The sequence below is a fragment of the Camponotus floridanus genome, unplaced genomic scaffold, assembly GCF_003227725.1.
Source record: "Camponotus floridanus strain SB8 unplaced genomic scaffold, Cflo_v7.5 scaffold27, whole genome shotgun sequence".
Lineage (NCBI taxonomy): Eukaryota > Metazoa > Arthropoda > Insecta > Hymenoptera > Formicidae > Camponotus > Camponotus floridanus.
In genome coordinates, this window is record NW_020229403.1 from 2004961 (window position 1) to 2030055 (window position 25095).

Genomic DNA, 25095 nt, shown 5'->3' on the forward strand with positions numbered 1-25095 from the left:
CTGTATCACTCTCGCTACCGCACCCTTCCTTTCGGCCTCCTACATCCCTGACCGCATGCACAACCCGCCCAGTCCCCTCGGAAACCTCTGCTCGCTTGATCGTCCACACGACACACAGATTCACCGATATCAAAAGGCGTGAAATCAATCGAATCTTTGTAATAAAAACTTTCGACATAAACTTTCGGAAATTTTTACAACTAAAATGAAGTATGTTATAAATGCAAGAATGCGAATTTATCTAATTATAATGCGATATAAATTTGGAAGCGATTAAAAATCACAGAAAAATAGAAGCAGGTTTTTTTATTATTATTCTTCTGATCAATTTTGATCTTTATCGTTTATACAGTTCTCTCTAATATAATTTATATAGTTGTAATAAATGTTTCATATAATTATGTTTTATATAATTATTTTATTATTTCTATTTAAAAAATTATACATTCTTCTGTTTCTCTTTTTTTTTTAGCTCTGATCCACGAGTATTGAAGGCATACAATCACACGGACATTATTCTGAGGTTACCCGGAGGAAAACGTATACGAGACATCAAGTGGCTGAGCGTTTGGTGCAGGAGATTTACGGTGAGTAAATTGCATTGATCGATCAAGATCTCGAATAATATATTACACGCGTTTCCCACATGCTGGTTTTATTAGAACAGAATCTGAGATTTAAACCTTTTTGTGTCGGCGAAATTTCAATGGATAAAATAGTATGAATATATACTATAAATAAATTATATCATAGCAATATAAAGAACCTTGTTATTAAATAATAAGCTACATCCAATGAAATTGTAAAAATATTATAACCAGCCATCTTTTAAACATTTTAAGTTTTTTGCTAAGTGAACAACACGATCAATAATTTGCGTAGAAATTTAGGGTCACATAATATACCTTATTTTTAAATTCGCATGGTCACGTCAATGGTCGCGCGTTAGTTCTTCAAGAATTTGCTCGTCCAGACATTCCCCGTTCGACTCCTCGATATATTGCACACGTTCTACTCCAAACGACACGCGACGCCCAGAGAATAGAGATAACTTGATTTTTGAGAAGGTTCAGAGAGAGGGAAGCTCTCTATCGGACGTGCATTCGAGGTCAATGGTGCGTATGAGATGGATACGAAAGCCAAGCTTCGGGATCTGACATGTGCGTATGTGCGCGTCTACGAGGCACACGTGTGTGGGTGGATAAGCCCTTCTCTTTTTTCGGCTTCTCCGGGCTTCTCCATTCGGGTGCACATCGGTCGAAACGATTCGGCATCTCTTTATCTCTCGGGTATCTCTTTCACGAGTGTGCAGACGAGTAAACACATGATACATCAATAATATCGTAGCGAAAATCGCTGTGAAAGAATATTGAAATTTACATGTATTACTTCAACTTTTTAAGGAATTTAAAAATATAATTATTTCAATCTATAGATGACATTCTACTCGAAAATCTCTTCTAACTATACGAGTTTATGTTCTTTGTTCTTTTTTTTTTGCATTTAATTCTACAATAAAAAGCTCAGTATTTTCTTTTCTATTTTTTTACTTTATTTGTTTCTTTCCCTTGCATGATGCACGCTTATTTTCGAGTTAATCCAGCTTAGCTCTTTCAATTCCTCTCATCAAGAAGTACACAAATTAAAATGTAAGATATATCCTCTTAAACAGATTCCACTCTTTCTCTCGCTTGAGCCGATGCTTAAAAATCTCGGTGCACGCATGAGAGTTTAAGTACGTTTAAGCGGGACTACTCTCAGTTTTCCCTCTCCTCTTTTATCGGGAGCACATGTATGAATATAACGACACACATACGCGATATATCGCCTTTCTAGGAAGGGGAAAAGGTTTGAGACGAGCATATCGACGATAGAGAGCAGAGCTTTTGCTCTTATATTAGAGGAGGGCTTTAATATCGAAGTCTGAGGGGTGCTCCCGTACCGTGACAACCCTCCATCAGACATGCTCTGTCACCGCAAAACGCGCTGTCCGCCGTCTACGGTCCATTCTACCGGGTGTCTCATTACGATCGCCGCGAGTCATCATTCGGGGTTTGGCATAAATTATCCTCGTTTACAGCCGCCCTACCGACGAGCATAAACTCGGGAGGGAAAAGATTTTTTATGGTTTCGTATAAAAAGGTTTCGTATAAAAAGTAGTAGCAGAAACGAGCTTCTTATTATAATGGCAAACGGTTGCCTATCAGTTATTACCAGTCGATTATTTTTATAATGGGAGAAGAGGGATATAATTACAATTTATAATATCAAAATTTAATTATAAAATATATATATATAATAAGAAATAAATTTTAAATATATATAATAAAAATATGCGGTTATATAATAAACAATTAGCATTTATATAATAATTTATATCTTCTGTAAAAAAATAAAGATTTTTACAAAACTATATGCATATTTACGTGTGAACAATATATGCAACAAAACGAGTTAAAAAACTATATATATATATATATATATATATATATATATATAGTATTTTATATATATAGCATTTTATATATATATATATATATATATATATATATATAATAGGTATGAGAAACAGTTTTCATGAGAATTCAATTCCAATATCTTTCTTAAATTGTGCGGAATGCATCGCCTTTAAAATATAATATATATAGATAATATTTAAAATTAAATATACTTCATAATTTTCTACATTCGCATTATATTATTATTAGCATGAAAATAATGAAAATAATAATGAAAAAAATATATTCGACCTTTCGTTTTTGGGATGTTTATTGTGAGATTGTCCTGAAACGGTACCAAAAACGTGGAATGTTTTCGATCAAACAAGATATTCTTTGATTATACCGGATCACAAAGGAAAATCTCATAATACGCATCATTCAAACATTTCTAAGATTTCCGGCTTCTACGTGCGTACTTCTCTTCCTACGATTTGCGGAGGAAGTGGAAAAATCTCTCTCTCCCTGTCTTGATCTCTCTACAGACTGATATCATATAGCATGTAGAAGGGAGATGTAGGTTTTGCTTAGATATCTGGTAGACAGGAGCTGTCTATCAGTCAGCACTTTTTCGCGTTACGTCCGGAGAGAGGATGTATTGTCAGAGTAAACCCTCTTCCCGCTCCTTCTTTCTCTTCCTTTGCTCATCCTTTCCTCTTGGTTCTCGGGATCTCCTTCCGTTTCCTCTCAAAGACACATCTCCCTTTCCAACAGCAATGTATCCTTCTTCCTTCAAATCCGTCGGGCTTCCTTTCAAAGGAACAGAGATATCCTTTGGCAATATCAAACCGCCGCTCAATAGACCACTGATTCAGGTAGGATTTAGTAATTTTTTTCTTCGTCTATCCTATCTTTCGGCCGCCGTCCGAAGCGGTCAGTCATGCTACTTTTATGTATGTGTATGTGTTGCACGCAGGGATGTTGCGAGAGGATGAAAACGATCTCCCATCATTTCATTGCGATCTTATGTAACAACAGCGTTCATTTTTCGCAAAAGAATTTGAAAGCTAGTGATTGATTTGTCATTTCACTTTTCCGTTTTCCTTCCTTCTATCTTTTCCTATACACTTCATTTTCTCTCTTTTTTCGTGTTTTTACGTTCCACATTGTAAATCCATGAGTAGAATGATATCGATCGAGTGAAAGTTTCAAATAGTATTCCATTTTCTCGGTTTATAAATATCATTTATTAGAAAAATGTTGAATATCTCGTATATAATAATTTGAAATTTGATGCGTTGCACAGTGAGAATGTAAATTAAGCGACCTAAGATATATCGTCTTTAATTTCCGGGGTTCAAATGTTGCATACTTTGCACGTAACAATGAATGATAACACCTGGAAAGTAATATAAAGTTTGTTTATGCAAATTACCTGTTTTGATATATTATTTTTAAAATATTATTACATTTTTCTATGAAAATAAAAATATTTATATATGACGTATAATGATAAGAGCATAAATATTGTGCACTTTATAATCTTTGTAATCTTGTATAATCTTTAATATATATTTTAAAACATTTGATTAATATATTGATGTCAAGTGTAATGTAAGAAAAATCTATTATTTATATCTTTTTTTAATTTTCCAATGATTAAAATTATTCTTATATGATTATTAAATAATACAAATATTACAAGAAAATTTCTAAAATTAAAAAAAAAATGAATGAAATAGCTAACGATAAAACTATAATAAAAATATATTTATGTGTTATAATCAATTTTTAACAATTAATATATTTCTAATCATGTATTCATAGTACTAAAAGTATATTATTGTGAAAATGTATATATTTCGATAAATTTAATAACTATTCACGAATCTCTATAAATATTCTATGCATAGATAAAAAAAAAGTTAAAATATCTTTTAGGGATACGAAATTAATAATTAATGTAATTGCATTAAATTAATGTAATTGCATTAATATCTTTTACGGGTATCATCGATTACAGTATTTTTCACTTTCTGGCTGACCTATGCGTGACATGAACTACTATGCCACTTGCGATTAGCTCGATTGCGTTTGTCGTTTTTCATAGCGTGACTCATTCGTGTATCTGATTAAACCAACAACAAATCGTGTAAAGGCAGACATCATGTTAAACTATCTCACCGATCGTGCATTGCATTGTGTTCATTGTTCGCATTATATTATACGACGCGATAAAATTATGTAAAATCCTTCCAAAATTTAAAATCATTGATCGTAATATATTTTATCGTAATGGCACATAATTTTGACGATTATGATAATATTTTCAAGCGAGACTTTCAAATATAATGAATGATAATTCGTTTCTTTCTACTTTCTCTTGTCGTCTCCTTATCCTTCGAAAAATAACGTTATTTTTGAGAAACCAGATTTTTCAAGGGAAAAGAAAAAAGCAGACACTTTTGACACGTTTCTTTTTTTATGTCTTTTTGGAGAGTTTTCTTTTCTCGCTGAAATGGCGATATTTCCGAATGAAATCTAGCTCGCACGAAGTGTCAGAAGTCGGTGTTCGTTCTGTTAGCCGCGTTCTAGTTGGAAAAAGAAATGATTGTTCCATAGTCATGTCACACGACATTTGCATGTGAATTCTCCGGTCTCTTTTCTAGGCGTCCCGGGGTTAATTAAACGCCTCATAGTTTTCGGGGTGGAATGACGAAGTACGATTGCTTCTGGCACCAAGTGGACGATCCGACCCTGTGCTTGAGAGAGCGTCAATTAATAACCGCTTAGAATAGATTCCTGGCGTGAATTCTCAAAAGAGCGCACAAGTGGAGAATCGCGTCCTGATCAGACATAAGCTCCTCTTGCCGATATCGTGCAAAGTAGTTTCTCAATATTAATAGATATTCTAAAATGTTTAACAATCTTTTTTTTAATAATCTCAAATACTGAATATAATTTATTTATGAAAGAAATATATCTTTAATGCATTTTATTAAGCGCGTTCTTTTCTCTATATTCATAATATTTTTCTAAAATTGTATGTGCAAATGTTAAGATATTATTATTATTATTATTGTTTGCAGTTATTACAGATGATTTAAGTGAATATGTATGTTGCAATATTCTTTTATATATTCTCGTATTATTTTTTTAGAATTCGATATTATTTTGCATCAACTTGATAAAATTGTTTTCAATTAATTATTAATGATAATAAGAAGATAAAAACTAGGGCCATAAAAAATATATCGCGCAATTTTCGTTACTCTCTTTTCTATAGTTTATTATTTATAAGATGCATTATTAATATACATTAATATACATACATCATGTCGCGTTTTATCCTCGCTTTTTCATCGCGTATCGGGCTAAATATTTGCATATACCTCATGATGAAAATTATTCACCGGTCAAAATTCCGTCGGTCATATATTTCAACGGAATAATAAAATTTCGTGACATGCGGGTGATTTTGCGATGCCGTCAACAATATGAAACATAAAAGCGACACTGATAAGTTTCACGGACGGTGTGCGTTTAAAAGCTTTGAAATATTTTTTCTCTATATTGACATCATTCATTGTATTGGCTCCGCGAGAGCTTTTCAAGCACGTCGTATAACTTCGAAAGCCCTACGATGCCGTTGGTCCTTCATCGAAGTCAATGTTAATAATCGATTTCATATCGGGACACGGGGTTTTCGCGATGCCTTCTCGCAGAGTATTTGGAAAAGGGTCTTATGGGAGATTTTAGTTCGGACGTATATCGTTTGAAATATCGCTTCACATCTTTCACGCGATCTGTGTCACGTATGTATTTTTTTTTCTTATTAATATATTTCTATCTTTCGATATAACTCATGACACATTTCTTTCTAATGGATCGAAGATATTTTCTTGAAATCTGCACACTTTAAATAGCTTTTATGCGTGCTCTCAGTGATATTAGCATAGATTGCACGGAAATTCTCATATATTTTTGTATTTTCTCAAGAGAGAGACCAAGACTCTCGCATACATCGATTTTTCGTTTTTACTACCAATTTTTACATTAGTACTTTACATTATTATTACTATCGCTTTATTAGAATTTTTTCGTCAAACTAATTTTGCTAAAGTACAATAATTCGCAGGACGAGTGCAGTTGGATGCAAAGCAACTATCCATTGATACAGCCATTAATAATCTTGACAAATCGGCTAACTTGTCACTGGATACAGTAACGATCGACGTACGATTCCGTACACAATATCGACGTACAAATCGGTGGACAAATTAAAAGTTGCCAAGGCATTTATTTATGATTTGTTGCTATCATTCATTTGATCGAAATTATAGAATAAATTATAAAAATAAATTTATTTTGATGATTCTTAATTAGATGAGTCTTGAATAGTTAATTCAAATTTACAATGTTTGCCCGAAAAGAAAGATGGTTTAAAAAGATGTTTTATAACAACATTTATATTAATCATTTTTAGTCTCTCTCTCATTAAAAACTTAAAAAAATTTTCAAATTATTTATTTCAAAATTTTGCCTGTAAAAATGAAATTCCTTACTTTTTAATTTTTTACTTTTTTTATTATACCTCAGCAATAATAAAATTACTTTGAAATGTAAACTTAAGAGAAACTTTGAAATACATTTCTACTCTTGTGCCACAAATTATACTTATTATTTAAACTTATTTGACTAAAAAACTCATATATTTATTTGTCTATTACAATAAACCCATGATGGGTTACGCTATTTTTTTTTTATTATCAATACAAGTTTTAACAAAGCTTTAGCATATAGCGCAAAATTCAACGTTGCTCTCGATAAACAACCATTTCCGATAACGCGTTTCGGCTTTCGGATATTTGGAGGTTCATCGATCACGTAGAAAATGACTATCCGCACATGAGAAATCTCGACGTCTATCGATTCGACGTCGAGCGTGATCGCGGCTGGCACATAAACGCGTCACGGGGGGATGATACGCGCGAGTTGCGCGGATACCGCGTGTCCATATGCACATGTATACGCATAGACACACGCCATACATACGTCATATATACGTACGTACGGATGCGCGCTCGCACACACGAGTCAATAGTCCTATACACAAGTAGCGCTGACGGGGACACGGAAAACGGACGATCAGGAATTGAGGCAAGGTTGATAGTCCTGGATAACAGTGGCGCAAGCGCAGACGCGACAATACCCGGTCGATGTTGGCCGGGGCTGGCTGACTGGCTGGCTGGCAGCCGAGGATGTTCTCTTTCTCTCTCTTTCTCTTATTCTCCCCTGCTCTCTTTCTCCTTCTCTCTCTCTCTCTCTCTCTCTTTCTCTTTCTCTCTCTGTCTCTCTTTCTTTCCTTCCACCCTTACCATTCCGCAGGTATCCTCCATCTTTGTCCCGTCCTGTCTCTCTCTCTCTCTTTCTCTTTCGTCGCGCAACCCTTTCCTTCCTACGCTACCACCTCTGGCTATCTCGTTTTACCATTCGTTTCTACGTTATTCCATTCTATTTATTCAGGAGTGCATTCCTAAAAATGACGCGACATTTTCCTCATCTAAAGCTACGTCGTTTTTGTCTCTTTCGCTCTTCTTTGGACTGTCTGGCGTATCCTCTCTTTATCCCTCGCACAGGTGTCTCTCTTCCTCCGCTTCTGCTCATGTTGCGGTATTCCGTGTTCCAAGCGCCGCCATTTTGAACACCGGGGATCACCTCCCCCCCCCGCCTCCCCCAGTGGTCTCGGTGTCGAGGTCGAAGGCCAGGAGTTTGTTTTCGAAGGTCGAAGCTTTTGATCGAGAAGATGGCATCTTCTCGAGGAACTAACGATTTTGTTTACACAGTTTCCAATATTGATTGACGATTATATAGTTAACATTCAAGCTAAAACTTGTTATAATTTTACACGCGAATAAATGACAAAAGTTTCAAAATTTCATATGTTAAAATAAAATAATTTTTACTGGTTGGTTTCTTCCACAATAAACCTCCATGTATGATTACAATCATTGTATTTAATTTATTAATTTTTGTACATATTAATCTTATCGCGCACACGCGTATTTTTAAATTTATATATTACTATTCTCAATTATATTTGTCGTGATTTTTATTTTATTACATATTTTTTATTATTTTAATAATGAATAGATGATGAAACAAATAAGGAATAGATAAAATTTCGAAAAAGCTTTAAAAGATTCTACAGAGAGGGAAAGGGTTTGTAATAAATTGAATCTCATTTAATCAGATCTAATATCACCGACTTCAAAGTCAAATATGCAGAGTATACGTGTAATTTCGACGAGAAGGTCGAAGGGCATTAAATATCTCGTGCACCATTTTAACATCACCTACGTATTGACTCATCTTCGTGGGTATATATTTCAGCTGATGTATGCCGATGTATCAGATCGTATCTCAAATACACAGCGATGCATTGACGTACACACGCCCATGCAACGCTCCGGGTATCAATGGAAACTCGATGGATAAATCGAAGTAGCTGACGTACAAACCAGTTTCGGAAGATCTTCCAGTAAATAGCATAGTCGTCCGTTTAAGAAATAATTTTTCGCGTATTCATTATTTATCACTTCATAAAAATATCTAAGAATGTAAAGAAGGGAATAGTACATTTATTACGAAGCTTTGTTACAAAAATAGTTTCCAATCATGAATGAAAGATCTAAAATAGGTTTTTATTTACAAATATATAATTTTAGTAATATTATACTTGTTTTATCTGACAAGCAGACATGCATTTTTTTCGGAAAAAGTCTCTCGTTTTAAAAGATAAATATATACTTCATTCAATTAATATTTAAAATAAATATTGCCTTATATGTATTTTATTATAAATCTTTTTACGTGAGAGATATCACATGAAATACACTATATTTCTATTTACACTATTGTAAAATTCCTATTTGCATATTTTAGAATGAATATAGTAAGAAATTATGCTGTATTATTAACGATATCGTTACGTTATTTATATTAATATTTCCGAAATAATATTTCCAAAAACGATACACATTGTCGTTGACCCGCTTCAGTAAACAAATATCGAGTATGCATGATAAAAAAATTGTTGGTGCGAGAATCGAGCAAAACGTTTATATAGAATCAATCGGAAACAAAATATGCAAAAAACACAAAATGCAAGTAAAGCACGTGCATCTATATATAATTACACTTGCATATTTCATAACGAAAGTTATCATTTTTTCATCCGGTGAAAAGGCTCTCTGTTTCCTCAACCTGCCAGGGGACAGTTCCTCTTCTGCAACCCTCTTTATATCCTCCAGCACTGTCTCTCTATCTAGCTCTCTCGCTTTCCAACACGCCGATTGGACGAGAGCTTGCGAAAGTTCCAGGTATCCCGGAGGACCGCCCACCGGTCCTTCTGTCGCCGGGAAAGTTTCGTCATTCGTATTACAGAGGGATGGATGGGCAACTGCTACTAATATTGTCGTAGCATATCTTGGAAGTGGGAGGGTAGTTTAGTCATCTTTAGAAGTCGCGAAAGAAGAATGCTTTTGCAAAATGCAGAAAAAATCTCATATATTTAATATATACATACAGAAATATATATATATATATATATATATATATATATATATATAAAATAACAAAACGTGAAAAGCTTCTTTATTTCGTAAAATATTTCGTAGAATAATTATATTAAAAAATACTTGTTAATATTTTAATTAATATCATCATTTTAATATTTACTCAGTTGATTCTGTTGGCAAGTTTAACAATTTGTAATTTAATACATAGGTCTCAATAAATCACTATTTATATTCTTCATTTCCTTGTGATAGAATTTTTAATTTTAAATTGCTTAAGCTTAAAATTAACAAATGATATTTTTTTGGCGATGTCAAATAATAGTTATTATCGTACGATATAAAATATAATTATTGGCATTTTCATACCCAGTCTTTATCTTTTATCTAGCCTTATCTTTACCTTTTATCTCTAATAAATGTGTGACGCTTTGTTGATGTTCGTATTTTGTAGATATTGTCTTTGATGAAAACTCAAGTTAATTTATTCATACTTTCTCGAATATCCCTCTGTTGGAAGTGAATTTTTGAACGATGCTCGAAATCCACGTAATTAGACTGGCCCAGCGGAACATATTTAACAAGAGCTTATCCGCAGGATAGAAAACTCCTGGTTGAAAAAAACTCCATTAAATCTGGCGGCTAAGATATAGACGTATTACGGAGAGAGGGTGAAAAGGGAGAAGGGTGCAAAGGGCTCGTTTAATTTATCACCTACTTAAAGTTCAACGATCTCGCGAATAAAAGGCCTTTTTTAGTTCGAATTTCAACCTGGTATTTCTATCGCGTAGTCTTCCTTCTCTCTTGATCCGCCTTCTTGCCAATTGCTCGTTCTTCGACTTTGAATTGGGATTCTAGAGAACGCTCGTAAAAGGATACATTTCGATCTTGTTAAGCAAGGTGATACACGTTTACACAAAGACCGTGCCTTTAGTGCGAATTTCACCCTTATCGAATAATGATATCATCTGACACTTTCTACATAATTTGTAAAAGTCTTATATCTCTTCAACAGGTTTTTTTTGTAATCACGAAAAAATATTAAACAAATAAAAAAATGAGACAAAAGAAAGGTACATATATGAAGCTTTTTTAAGAGAATGGAAATTTAGAAAGTACATATATGCATTTTAGTGAAACAGCTTTTTTATTTAGCAAAGAAATCTGAGCAAACAATATTTTTTTAACTTGTTTGCTAATGTTGATTTTAGGAAATTAATTTAGAATCATAAAAATGTAATATCCATTTTTAATCAAGTTTTAATCACTTTTAATCAAGCTTTAATCACTTTCGAAATTACATTTTTATTCCGTAGTTATTATTTTTTTTATTCTATATAATTCTGGTCTCTTATTTTTAGAGTTCTAATTTAATTACCTTCTTTAATTTTTTCTTATGTAAATAGTATTTTTTCTTTTTTTTTGTAATTTTGATTCTTTCAATTTTCTTTTTATCTTTTTATTATGTTTTTTATATCTTGCTCAATGTTTTTGCTCAATTTTCTTTAGACCGATTATAGATTATTTTAGATTATGAATACTCTTGTTATTGCAATGTATATTATGTATTTGTTATTGCAATGTAATATTACTGATTCTTGAAAAATAATAGTTTTTGTAGAAGAATGATAATTTGTAAAATAAATTGCATTGTCACACATGTCTTTGCTGCAGTTATTCGGTGGAATGGTTGCTACTTGAATGACACTATTGAATCGTTTAACGAGCGCCGATGTCTCAATTTCCGAAAGGACATGCGTCTCGCGATAGGGGGTGATTATATTGGGGGACGACGCCCTTGTGCGACTGAGGGATGATACGCGAATCTGATAAGGCGCTAAAATAATATACAGCTTCGGTTCGGAACCGGAATCTTCGCGATACGTAATGTTCCCCCTCATATTCATTCATTTCTTTTTCCATCTCCGTTCTCCCTTTTCGTTTTCTCTTTCTCTCTCTCTCTCTCTCTCTCTCTCTCTCTCTCTCTCTCTCTCTCTCTTTCATCTCGTCTTTTTCTCTCTCATCGACTCGGTGCCGCTTTATCTCCCTTTCCCTTCTCCAATTGTTTCTCGATGCTATCCGTGACTCTCCAGTTTGTTAGGGGGATTTATTTGATTGAATATCGACTGCTCGAGTAGCCACCCACGGGTTATAACGGGTGTATCAGCAACGCACAGATCCCAATTGCGTGGGGGGAAAAAAGAAAAGATTTCCCCGTAATACGTACGTGAAAGAGAAGAGAGACGCGTTATATTTTATTTTATTTCCTCGAGCGAAGGCGGATATTGACGTTTCACTACTTTTAATAATATCGATTAAATTATTAATATTTTATACTTAGAATATATTGGAATATAATTTTATGAAACGTAATATATAGGTGCGCAGAAATATTTTACGTCAACAATGCGAGAAAAAATAGAGAAAACTACAGATTGGAATGGATTTAATATATTTTATATAGTAGTATATTCTGTGATCTTCTCATTTTTTTTAAGTGCTTTTCAATGCTGGTGAATCTGAAATACGTCGATTTGAACAATTATTAATAATGGAATTATTGAAGATGGAAGCGCGAAAATAAATTCTCTTGAAAATAAAGTCTTTTTCTTCCTAATAACTTTTTCTTTCTAATAACTTATTTTCTAATAATTTATTTTTCTTATTATTAGAGTTAATAATTTTAATTATGTGTATGTGTGTCCTATAATTGTTATAAGAAACTAATAATATTTCACAGATGTATAAAAAATTTGTATTTTATTTGAAATATAAGAAAATTAATAAAAAGCTGCTAATTAACGTTTGCACAATATTTGTTTAATAAGTGTTTTTCTTAAATATGTTCTTTACATTCTTTTTATAAAAAACTATTTTTTGTTTAAGAAATATTTAAATGGCATAAATCTTTAACAATTCAAAAGAAAAAGTTTTTGTCAACTATTTTATTCAAAAAAATCTTTATAAACTTTTAGATTAACATAAAAATCACGATAGCCGCAATCATTTGTTGCAAGCAAATACAATAAGTTTACATTAATCTGCTTTAAACAAGAGCATGCAAAACAATCGCGCATTTCTCACGATCAAATTGCTTAATCTCATATACTTTATCGGTTTTTGGGATAAATAATTTATGTTTATCATATTAAAAAATATGAAACATAAAAAATATAAAATAATAATCTCTTTTAAGCTCATGCTTTTTATAAATCATTTAGTTATTTATTATAAGATAAATACATATGTATATATGAAGAGGAATGAATTGCTAATTTAATTGAATAATTTGGATAATTTTAAAGTGATTTTGGCATAAAAATTTAAATTCTCAATTATTTTTATATTATAAAAAGTATATAAAGTAAAAAAAATATGTAAGTATTACAATATAGTATTATAGTCCTAGTTATATGACAGCTACGTTTCTGGCAGACGCACGCTCTTACGGAAGCTCGCATAATAGCCCTTAATCCGAATCTAAATCTGAGCTTACGAGATAAACAGTCTATTAGGAGGAGGGAGCGTTGCAGCGACTCCAGGCTCGAAACCTCGGGGGCTGGGGATAAAACGGCTACATCAAAGATATCGGATTGACGAAGAACCCGCACATCATTGCGTTCCAGTTTATAAACCGACAGATACGCATCCCCCTTGTAATAGTCGCGGGCAATCGGATCGAAACTAGCACCGAGTTGGTATTTTCTTGAAAAAATTCTGGAAAGATTAGACAACAAGTAGTAAAATAAAATTTCGAGAAACCGCTCTTGCTAAATTTTTTAAAACTACTATCCACTGATCTAGTCAATATTTTCATATCGATCTCTCATGAAAATTAATAGAGTGTCGATTTTACGATCAAGGACCTGCTCTTGACTGACAATTCAGAAGTGCAAAAATGGACTAATTATTTTCTTTTTAAAACAAGAATTTAAAAAAAAATTATTTAAAAATCTAGTTTTTTTTTAACTTTAAACTCTATTTTTTCAATGTCTCGTAAGAAAATCAATTACATTATTGTTTTGCTCAATGTTGTAACTTTCAATTATATATTCACAAATTTTCAAAATTTTATATATTTAATTAGTAGAGCAATAAATTTAAATTTACAAAGTTTATTCCATTAAAAAATAGGATAAATTGCAGTAGAATGGAGTAATTCAGTTTTATAAATATATTCTCATTCCATAAATTTATTAGCTCGCTTTTCATCTGTATGAAAGTTACTTTGTATTCACAATTATAGTCATAATATGAATTATAATTTGCGTCGATATTCACGCAGTTTTTTTTTTGAGAGTACACTTGACTTGAGAGCCGCTCACTTAATTATTGGCAATATTTAGTTATCGAGTGATACCGTGTATTCCAATATCTAGACAATTGAATCTGCAAGTGGATTTAAAATTCCAGTAACGGTCAATTATTTGATAATCTGATCGTAATATGAATGTATCGTTACGCTTTCTACAATAAAAAGAAATATACACAAAATTGCGTATTGAATAGTTTCTCTCGTTGTTAAATATTTTATTTTATCTAATTATATAAAATATTTATTGCAAATTATGCATATAAATCTAAAAAATAGATAAATAATAATTTGTTGAATGTATATCAGAAAACTCTTTCTACCTACTATATAAATATCGATTATATTATTCCGATACGTGAATTATATACATAGTTACAGTTTTATAAAAATTCTTCAAATCGCACAGCATTATTTCATGTCTGTTAGATCGTTCAACATAAATAAAACAATGTCAAACGAACGAAAAATAATCGCAAAATCGTTGGAATTAAACGTGGAAATATTTTTTCGATATATTCGTATCTCATTTTCAACGCCGAAAACTTTCTGAAACACATTGTGTTATCCATGCGTTCGCGAAATTATATTTCATATTTTATGAATTACTTTATATATATAAAAGAATACAGTTTATATATAAAAGAAAACTGTGACGTAGGATGGGAATCAACACATCGACAGGTGGGCGTTTATTTTAATGAATGGCAAATATTCGTATATTCACCGTTTCTCACCGTTTGATGTCAGTGAATACTTGATAATTAGGAAGGAAGGAATTGTGTAGGTGTTATCAAATTTATCGCCGATCTATATGTCAACGCGTAGGATGTTAATGTCGCTGAACAGAGTAATTTCTTGTCATTTCGTTACAAAGAGCGATTACCACAGTCTCCGAAATCAATTAAAGTTCTACCGTACATAAATTCAGTTTTGAACTTGCAATAGTCATGTAGTAGTCAGATTATAATTATTAATTATATATATATATATATATATATATATATGTGTGTGTGTGTGTGTGTGTGTGTGTGTGTGTGTGTGTGTGTGTGTGTTCTAAAATTATTGGAGAAATTATATTATGACAAATAAGTATAATATTCTGTAATGAAAATAATATAATATGTAATATTATATAATATAATGTAATAAATATGTAGTTTGATAAATTATTATTAATTACAACCATTAAATATCAATAAAATATACAATTGCTAGGCAAAATATACAGTAAATTGCAATGATATCGCATATACACACACAACATTAGTTTTTATTATTTTTATAAATTCACCGAGAGAGAGACATCAATTGTTTATAGAACTTTTATTTTAAAAAATTCTTATTTTAATTTTTATAAAAATTTGTTAAAAAATGTCAGATCTATTTTCTAAATAAAAAATATTTAATTAGTTTCGATACCTATATTATATAACAAAATTGAAGATATATTTTCTAATGCTTTAAAATAATATTGATACATATAGTCTCTCTCCTGTAATGAAGAAGTGCAATTGTGGAGAGCCGATTTTAAGTATGGCTCTATTCAAAATGCCATTAAGCCCGTTTTGCGGCTCATTCGTATAGAACATTTCGGACTCGTACATCGAACCATCAGCTAGACAAGGGAAGTATGATTGACGAGCCCTTAAACGAAATGGGATTAATGCGCATGCAAATTTTGCAGTCTCGTGGGAGCCCCTCCCAACTCGTCGATAATAATTATTATTAATGATGAAATTAGTGCACGGCTGTGTGTGTCGTTGCTTTAGTTTCGAAACGATCTGTGAGAAATCGAGAGAGCCACTATTTTTAGATTTGATGTCATAAAAGGTCGCGTAAAATCTAGAATCAATCATGAATTGATTAGCAATAAATAGCTCGTGCAGTATAATTATGGATATTTAATTATGCATTTAATTTTTAGATTATATGAATTTCTCAAAATTAATGTTTATATATTGAAACTTATATCTTATAATTGTATATGAAATTGAAAATATCTTGTTGTTAGTTAACATTTGTATTTATAACTTTTTTTATTTCCTAAATAGTAATAATCTTTATAACAATACTCTAAATTCAAATTTTGTCAATGACAAAATTCCATTTGCATTTGTTTAGTATTTTGAGATATTGATAATTTGATAATTTGTTAAGGAAGCGATTGACGTTGACAGAAGGGAATTAATTACGAAACTGAGGAGCTTCTAAACTTTATAGGATGCACAGGAGTAAAGTATTCCTGGCAAATGGAAATGTAAATTATGGCACGGGTGCATGCAAATGTTAAATTTTCCAGCCACTTTGCCAGTTGTGCCTGTTAGAGATGAAATTGCCGCACGGCCGTACATCGCACAAAGGGACTTCTGCAAAACCGAAGAAACTTCTGCACGTTCCGTTGATTTGTATATACCACACGCAGAATTCTGTAAAATGTACTCGGTATAACTTCCAGAGCATATTCCTCGCGAAGCTGTTTCCAGAGAAAATCATGGCGCATCGCGATTTCAAAGACGTAATCTTAGTTAGCGAACTATTTACCAGCTGCGGGGCTCCTTGTCTCTCTTTTCACATACAACATCTTCCTGATTTAATTTCTCGCGGAGGCACTATCATTTATCCAATTTCTATTTCAGCATCTACCAATTAAATCCATTTTAATTTTAATTAGCCAATTACTAATCATAATTGGAATGCAGAATTGTGACGAGATTCTTAACCGGTGATTACGATATTTCCATTTTACGTGAATGATAGTGCAATTTTATTACAATTCTTCTAGTTTCTAAAAAGTGCTAGTTTTATCGAATCTACAAGTCAAAGAAAGTCAAGTGTGCAATATACAAATGTGATTGAATTATATAATGTAATTTAAATTTATATCGATCTTAGAAATTTTTGGTGCAATGTTTGTGCTTAATAGATATTTTGAGTGACAAGTGAAAAATATATAAAAATTTTTCTTGTAAATTATATATTATTGTAATGATTTTAATGATTACGTAAGAAAATTTTATTTTTATTATTGTTCCAAAATAATTATGCACTACATTTCATTCATAAATATCGAAAATTTATCATCTTTTAAATTATAACTGAAAACTTGATAGCTAAGTTTGCTTATATAGGAAAACTTTTATATGTAAAAGAGGATTTCCTTTTAACACAAACTCGATTATATTATTCTCGCGAGACAGAAAACGCGGAAAATCCGCTCGAGGAAGGCTGGGTATAATAGAAGCTCGCTATTTTGCCATTCACGAATAGATTTGTTCGGGGTTTCGGAATGAGTTGAGAAATCGTCGCGCGAACGTTGAATTTTCTCCCATAAAATGCTCCCTGGAGAAAGAGAACGGATGCAACCCCGCTCCGAAGGAGGGTGGAATCCGTTTCTCGGATTTTACGAACCTTCGACCGATAACTCGCTTCTTTACTTTCTGTCTTTCTCTTTCTTCTTCTGTCTTTCTATATTCTTCCTCTCTTTTCTCGACTTCCTCTTCTCAGACGTTGAGACGTTTGACGGAACTTAGAATATAAACGAGCCGAAACCCCTCATCGGTACGTCAACTCGAACGCCGGGGATGATAGATCGACTCTTTCGACGATATTATGGGGGTGTAAATGCATATCTTCAGGAGGATAAATTAGCGAGTTTGTCGAGACGATTTTGATAAAGTCGCAAATATAAAGACTGTAAAATTTTTTAATATATAATTGAAATAAAATTTGATGTTCTGTTTCAATAATAAAAATTATTTTTGTAATCATTACTTTATTGTCGTATAGAGATCTATGTGATTCAGCTCCTTTTGATTTTGTCAAGGATTATAAAAACGCCGTTTGCAAATTTTACTTAGAGCTGAAATAAAAATTTTAATATTAATAAATAATTAGTAAAAATCAAATTTAATATTTCAAAGTGTACAAAAAACTTAGCAAAGCTGCGAAAGTTTATCGTATTTAATTGTAAATTAATTTTAATTGTAAAAAGTTGCATATGTATAAAATAGATAATTAAAATAAATATCTATATATTATAATATATTTATATTCCAGGTCGATTTCGGCGATGTCTATATACCGAGCGATTTGAAAGTACCGAAACTACAAGTACTTCCTGAGTTTTCGAGATTGGCGCACGGTCTTCGCAGCGGTAATATCAGTATTCTCGACAGTAAAACCATCTACATTCCGAATTTACATTACGACGGTGAGGGCCCGGACGCTTTCTTCTGGGTTGGCAATGGCTCGGAACCTAGTCGTTTTGGAATCAAGGTTCCCAATGAAGTGGGCAGGTCAGTTGAAATATAATCGTAAATAAAATAAATGATAAATAAATTGTAATTCGCACATACAATTTATATATATATATATATATATATATATATATATACATTGATTTAAAAAACTAATAAATAAATATGTTTTAGTATAATATAATATAATAAATACGAGAAATATAAATGAATAAAGAATTGTATTATTTTTATTTTATGGCATTTTAATAAAATTATTATTTTTATTTGAATTATTTATTCGTCAAAATTCATTAAAAAATCTTGTAATAAACTTAAATCAATTTTATTATTATTTTGAGGAAATAATATCATCTTAAATATTAAATTATATTGGAAAGTGAAATATTTTCCGACAATAGAGAAAAGAAAATTGAGCTCGTATTTTAATTGAAAACATTATTCAATTTATCGAAGTAATATTTTATCAATCTCATCCATGGACAGTTTGGAGCGACTGAGAGGATATCAAGGAGAGGACATTGAGATCGTCTTGCCGGGAAACTTGACAGTGTACGACATCCATTGGTTTGCAGTATGGTGCGTTGAATACAGACACAATTTCGGCCATGTTCTAATTCCAAGGGATCTCGACGTTCCTCCGGCTCTTGGCCAGACGAAAATTACGGTAAACTAAAATGAGTTCTCCAATCTGTTGGCTTGATATACATGCTCCGAACTTACGTACCCTCATTAACGTCCAACTATGAAACGATAATAGACGCGGCTTTGAGCGACACGATGAAAAGCTTCATTTTATGTAATACAGACGTATTGAATACACTGTGAAGAGGGACATTTACGTTTTTACTTGATAAAATATACATGGTAATTTTACCGTTAATATTTTAGATTTAATGTAACTCGTGTCAGCAAAGCTTTTGCTTTTGCGTTATTTTTAGGCAACTGCGTATAATCTCTTCTTAGTTAAATATTATAATACCAAAGAGCCGCGTAAATTTCATTATAATAATTATTCAATTTGTGTGTATCTTTTATACATTCATAACGAAATCATTATATTATTTGAGTTTGTTCACTATATCACTATCGTTCAATTGATCAGTCCATTTTATTAATGACATTGCTCTCGATTTTCAAACGGAACAGCCGCCGTGGTGGTACAATCCAGTAAGTACAGCGCACGATCGATGCACGGATGATTTTGCTGTATGACGGACGATAATTCGGCGTAGTCATAAATCACAAGTCGCGATCTTTCCTCTTTCAGACGAGTACACCTAAGACAGTGAACAACTGTAAAGAGATGCTGGAGGGCCGTGTTCAAGTGATGTGGCAGCTAATGGGTGAAGATGTACAAATACAGATCTCGGGTCGCATCAGGGAGGACCAATACGTGGCGTTCGGACTGTCGGGCCGAGAAGGCCAGGCCGAGATGATCGGCGGCGATGTCGTCGTGATCGGATATAATAATAGAACCGGCAATTTCATCGCCGAGGATTACTACATGTCGGACATCGCTCAGTGCGACGGCAAGAAGGGTGTGTGTCCGGATAAAAGAGTCGGCGGAAGGAACGACGTGGTATTAGTGCGTGGGGAACGAAAAAATGGCATAACAACAGGTATATCAGTGTCGTATAAAATTTATAAACGATAGTATTGCTGTAGAAACGAAAATAATATGCTATTACTTTATAAACGCGGTTAATTGCGCATTTATTCTTTTCGATATTTTACTTTTTATATATAGTTCATTGAGATACGAATTAATATTATGTAAGAATTAATATTAATTATAGTAATAAGAATTTAAGTAATTTGTGTGTCCAATAATTTTATTAAATTTAGAATGGCATCAAATAAGTGCATATTTATAATTTTATTAAACAATTTGACTTATAATAATGTTTGTATAATAGTATGCATTAATTAATTTTTAATACTATTATCAATAATTATTTAAATGTCTCTCATCAATCAATGTGAGATTCTTTCTGGAAATATTCAAAATAGAAAGACTTATATAAAATACAAAACACAGAGATAATCGTTGATTATGCGATTTCAATTACAGTTACATATACGCGGCCGCTTAGGACTAATGAGCCGGTGAAAGACAGAATGATTCCGGAAAGGGAAACAAGTGTGATCGCTGCCATCGGACTTCTGAATGCACGAGGCGAAGCCAATGCTCATGAGAAATTGGATAAGACCGATGAGGATATTCGTATCGATTTTACGTCAAGCAATGTCCACGAGTGTACAAATTCCCTATACAATATTCCGGACACTCCTGAGATCGAACCCTGGAAAGCGGCTGTTATTACAGATAAGGATACTTTCACAGCTAAAATTGGGCCGGCTGGCTCAAATAAAGGATACTCGCGAATAACAGGTACTATGCTTATGATATATATTATAAAATTTTATTATATTTCATTTTTATTTCATTTTTATTGTATATTTCAGCTTCTATTTATCAAATATACTACAGCTAAGTCCTATATTAATTGTACCCAAAATTAAACTTGAACTAGATTAAAACTTAGAAAATTAAATTCTTTTACAATCAAATAAATATCATATGTATATGTATAAGTATTAAACAAATTTTTATGTGTCTGGCTCAAAAAAAGGATACTCGCAAATACCAGGTACTATGCTTATGATATATATTATAAAATTTTATCATGTTTCATTTTTATTTCATTTTTATTGTATATTTCAGCTTCTAATTATCAAATATACTACAGCTAAGTCCTATATTAATTGTACGCAAAATTAAACTTGAACTAGATTAAAACTTAGAAAATTAAATTCTTTTACAATCAAATAAATATCATATGTATAAGTATAAGTATTAAACAAATTTTTATTTATGTATTTTTTAACAGATTGAATACTTTCTAAACAACTGATATTTAAATATTTGAATTATGAATATGTTATAAAGCATTTCCGAATACTTTTTTCTTATCTAATCAATATTGCAGAAAAAAATAATTCCACAAAGAATAAAATTTATTCTATTCTTCTGTCGTTTAGAGAAATAATGTTAAAAAACATTAGTATGAACGTTGTAATGATAATCTTAAAATTTTTTATGATTTCGTTTATTCACAAAATCTTAATAATGCTTAAAATTATGCTGCCTTATTATAATCTATTAATATCTTTATTGTAATCTAGGCACACCCTCTTGGGGTATTGCGTGGTATATCAATGACTTGCTGATCCCGGAGATCACAGTTGAACGAGGTCGAACATACACCTTCATCGTGGAGGGTGGAAACGATCCTGTCAATCCTGCTAAGTAAGTCGTATTCTCATTCGCGATGATATCTTTCAAAATATTCATACACATTTAATCTATATCGCTATAATATCTCTGTTACAAGTTACAACATTGATGTGTTTGTCGATAGATATCATCCATTCTACATAACTGACAGTTCGGAGGGTGGTTTCGGACAGAAAAATGAAGCGCAACAAATGGAGCAAAAAGTATTTGCTGGCGTAAAGCATAATTCCGGATATCCCTATCCGACTGCAGCCGGCCGTTACTGCGAATGGACCCGCACCACGGTGGACAGCGCAGATAATTACGACACGTTTGAGAGCTTTTTCCAAACGCTCGAACTCAAGTGTGACAAGGGCGAACCTGCCAAGCTCGTATGGACCGTAGAAGAGGACACACCGGATTTAGTTTACTATCAGGTACAAATTTTTATTTTAAGAAAAAGTCGAAGGAGAGAGAATCTATTATTCGCGCGAATATGTAAATTATTTCAGCGATGTAAAAATAGTTTTTTATCAAAAAAATAGTTTTCTATTAATTATTAGATTTTACAAAGTTTATTCTTTAAGGTGAAACTTTATCAAACTTTTATATAATATCTTTTTTAGTGTTATACGCACAACCATTTGGGCTGGAAGATCAATGTTGTCGATGCAAACCAGTCACAGGGAAACATTAACAGCATCAATCACGTTTTGTCCGTGTTTACAACGTTTGCGACATTTATCGCACTCCTTTTATTCTTGAGATGAATCGTTAGGTTTTTTCCTTTTTATGCGGAACAAGTGACAAAAGATAAAGATGATAATGAAAAAGCTGGTCGATTTAAAGTCACGAAAATTATACATACGATTGTTAAATCGGCGAAACACATACAAGGTTGTAAGAAAGTATTTAGCATGTAAGAGATATACTTGTAAGGTAAAAGATTAGCAAAATATTTTTAAGACCTATCAGATTCAAAATATTTCATATTATATGATATATATATATATATATATATATATATATATATATATATACATACACACATATACATATACACGTATAACATGTACACAGAAAGACGCGAAATTTCAATATTCTTTGACAATATAAGATCGAACTGAGACAATAATGATCATAATTAGGTAACCGATGAGATTTTGACAATAATTGTGATCAGGTCTGGGTACTCAAATGATATTCTGACAATAATTACGATCAGGGCTGGATAACCGAAGAAATTATGACAATAACGAGAACGGGAGTTTATTAAGAGGGTATCTGTCAAAACAGTATCTGGGGATGAGCTGATTAGTATTTACAATTACATCTATATATAAAATTTAATGCAGGAGAGATGGAGATACGCATCAGCAGTACATGTACAATGTAAATTTTGCACAAAGCTATAGTTGATCTTAATATAATTTTAAATCGACAATAGTATATAAGGAGTACATTTATAAATGCTGTCGACTTGACAATAATACGTAGCATAGTCAGTGGGAGAGGATCGATAATGAAATATGAATTATGTACAAGAAAGTAAAGCAAAAAAGTAATACTTAAGGGTGATGCAGGTTACAAACTATCCCCTATACGTGTAACAATGCTATAATATGTATATACTATATAGAGTGTGGACCTTCCTAAAACGGAATGAAAGTATAAAATGTGCCTTGGGTACAGATAAATAAATGTCTCTAATTACAAGAATTAGGACCCACTCGGCAAAAGGGACACCGTGCAGTACTTTAGAACTGGTCTCTTGTGCGTGAAGCGTATAGCACATGGATAAGAAGCTACAATTTATATTATATTTTTAGAAAATATTATAGAAGAAACTCTGTTTTAAAACTGTTTCTTCTAATATTTAATACGCTTTTAATTATGTCATTCTTTACAGAGTGACATAATTATGATTAAGCAATGGATTCGTATGTGTGAAATAAAAAAATAATTTGTTGCGAATTATACAAAAGAAAAAGCACGTGCATATAAAGTTATCAAAAATCATTAGAATGAAAATAAAAAGAAAAACGCCTGTGGCACAAATAATAATTCATTATAATTAGTAACTGCGAAACGTGCAAGGGATATATGCAACCAAGAGAAATCAGCGGAATACATAATCAATTTAGGGTAGTGAATTTAGTGTAACGTTTCTTGCATAAAAATTTTCAATGTGTGTCCAGCTCTTAAGTACCGGGGTGTCCACAAAATTTACAGCAAAAAATTCTTTGCTTATCGCACGAAGACCAGTCTGTATTTAATTACATGCGCATATACATATATATATATATATATATATATATATATATATATATACACAAGTATCAGCATACACATACAAAACAGAAAATTTACATTAAAACTTACATTATCTATAGCTTTACAAAGGGCGAGATGTAAGAAACATTAAGATCATTAAGTAGGGCCTCGTACTAATTACTATGTACGTAATTAAATGACAATAAGAACACACATTTAATCTCGATGTTTGTGTCGCTGAATTTTCGATATGACAATACTTGAGAGCAATCTTTGAAAGATCAATAACGAGAGAGATCTTTGCTCGGAATATAGGCTATTGCTATTTTTCATTCGTTCGTTTTCTTTTTCTAAGAAAATCCTTTGAAAGTAACAGATTCTAGTTTGTAAGCGGATAAAACTCCTACTTCTGTGAATGACAATAATAAATTATCGACTTGCAGGATTTACAATATGGAAACGGGCTGCTCCCAGAAATAGCTTTTACTCTTTTTTGACGACTATATAATTATAAAATTTGAAAATTTATATAACGAATTATATGTGTACGGATCAATCACATTCGATTATATAAATGTACGAGACAAATTATAAACCGTGTATTATTCTGCAATAAAGGATAAGTCGTAAGTCGCGTAGGTGAAGTGTTCCATATTCGCATGTACAGATAATATATAGACAATAATACATACACATATAAATAAATATATCATTCGTAGAAACTATAGGTACAAATAAAATTTTATTATATAATTTCAGGAATAAATGAAGTTAAGCTGAAACATTTAATAAGCTTTACCTCAAATATAAGTACAAATAATTCTCTTCTCAGAAGTTTGTACGCGTTTTTCTTTAAAATGTTATTTGTTTAAATTTTGTTTTGAAAAATTACACATAAGAAAAAACTCTCATGTACATCTCTATAAAGTATTTTCTATATATTTTTTTAAACTGA

The 25095-nt window shown here is 31.9% G+C and overlaps 1 protein-coding gene across 9 annotated transcripts in view; it reads left to right on the forward strand.

Annotated features, from left to right (window-relative positions):
* Positions 1–22834, forward strand: part of LOC105251481 (protein Skeletor, isoforms B/C) — a 61240-nt gene extending 38406 nt beyond the window's left edge. For 6 of the 9 annotated variants that reach the window (XM_025409539.1, XM_025409536.1, XM_025409535.1 and 3 more), the window contains exons 4-13: positions 473–587; positions 18387–18625; positions 19073–19253; positions 19736–19756; positions 19857–20208; positions 20661–20981; positions 21223–21240; positions 21776–21899; positions 22012–22303; positions 22493–22834. In XM_025409539.1, coding sequence (XP_025265324.1) covers positions 473–587; positions 18387–18625; positions 19073–19253; positions 19736–19756; positions 19857–20208; positions 20661–20981; positions 21223–21240; positions 21776–21899; positions 22012–22303; positions 22493–22636 — 1807 coding nt within the window. In that variant the 3' untranslated portion in view covers positions 22637–22834. The remainder of the gene's footprint in view (positions 1–472; positions 588–18386; positions 18626–19072; positions 19254–19735; positions 19757–19856; positions 20209–20660; positions 20982–21222; positions 21241–21775; positions 21900–22011; positions 22304–22492) is intronic. The other 3 variants (XM_025409540.1, XM_025409541.1, XM_025409542.1) reach the window with 3 other exon arrangements.
* The last annotated feature ends 2261 nt before the right edge of the window (positions 22835–25095 follow it).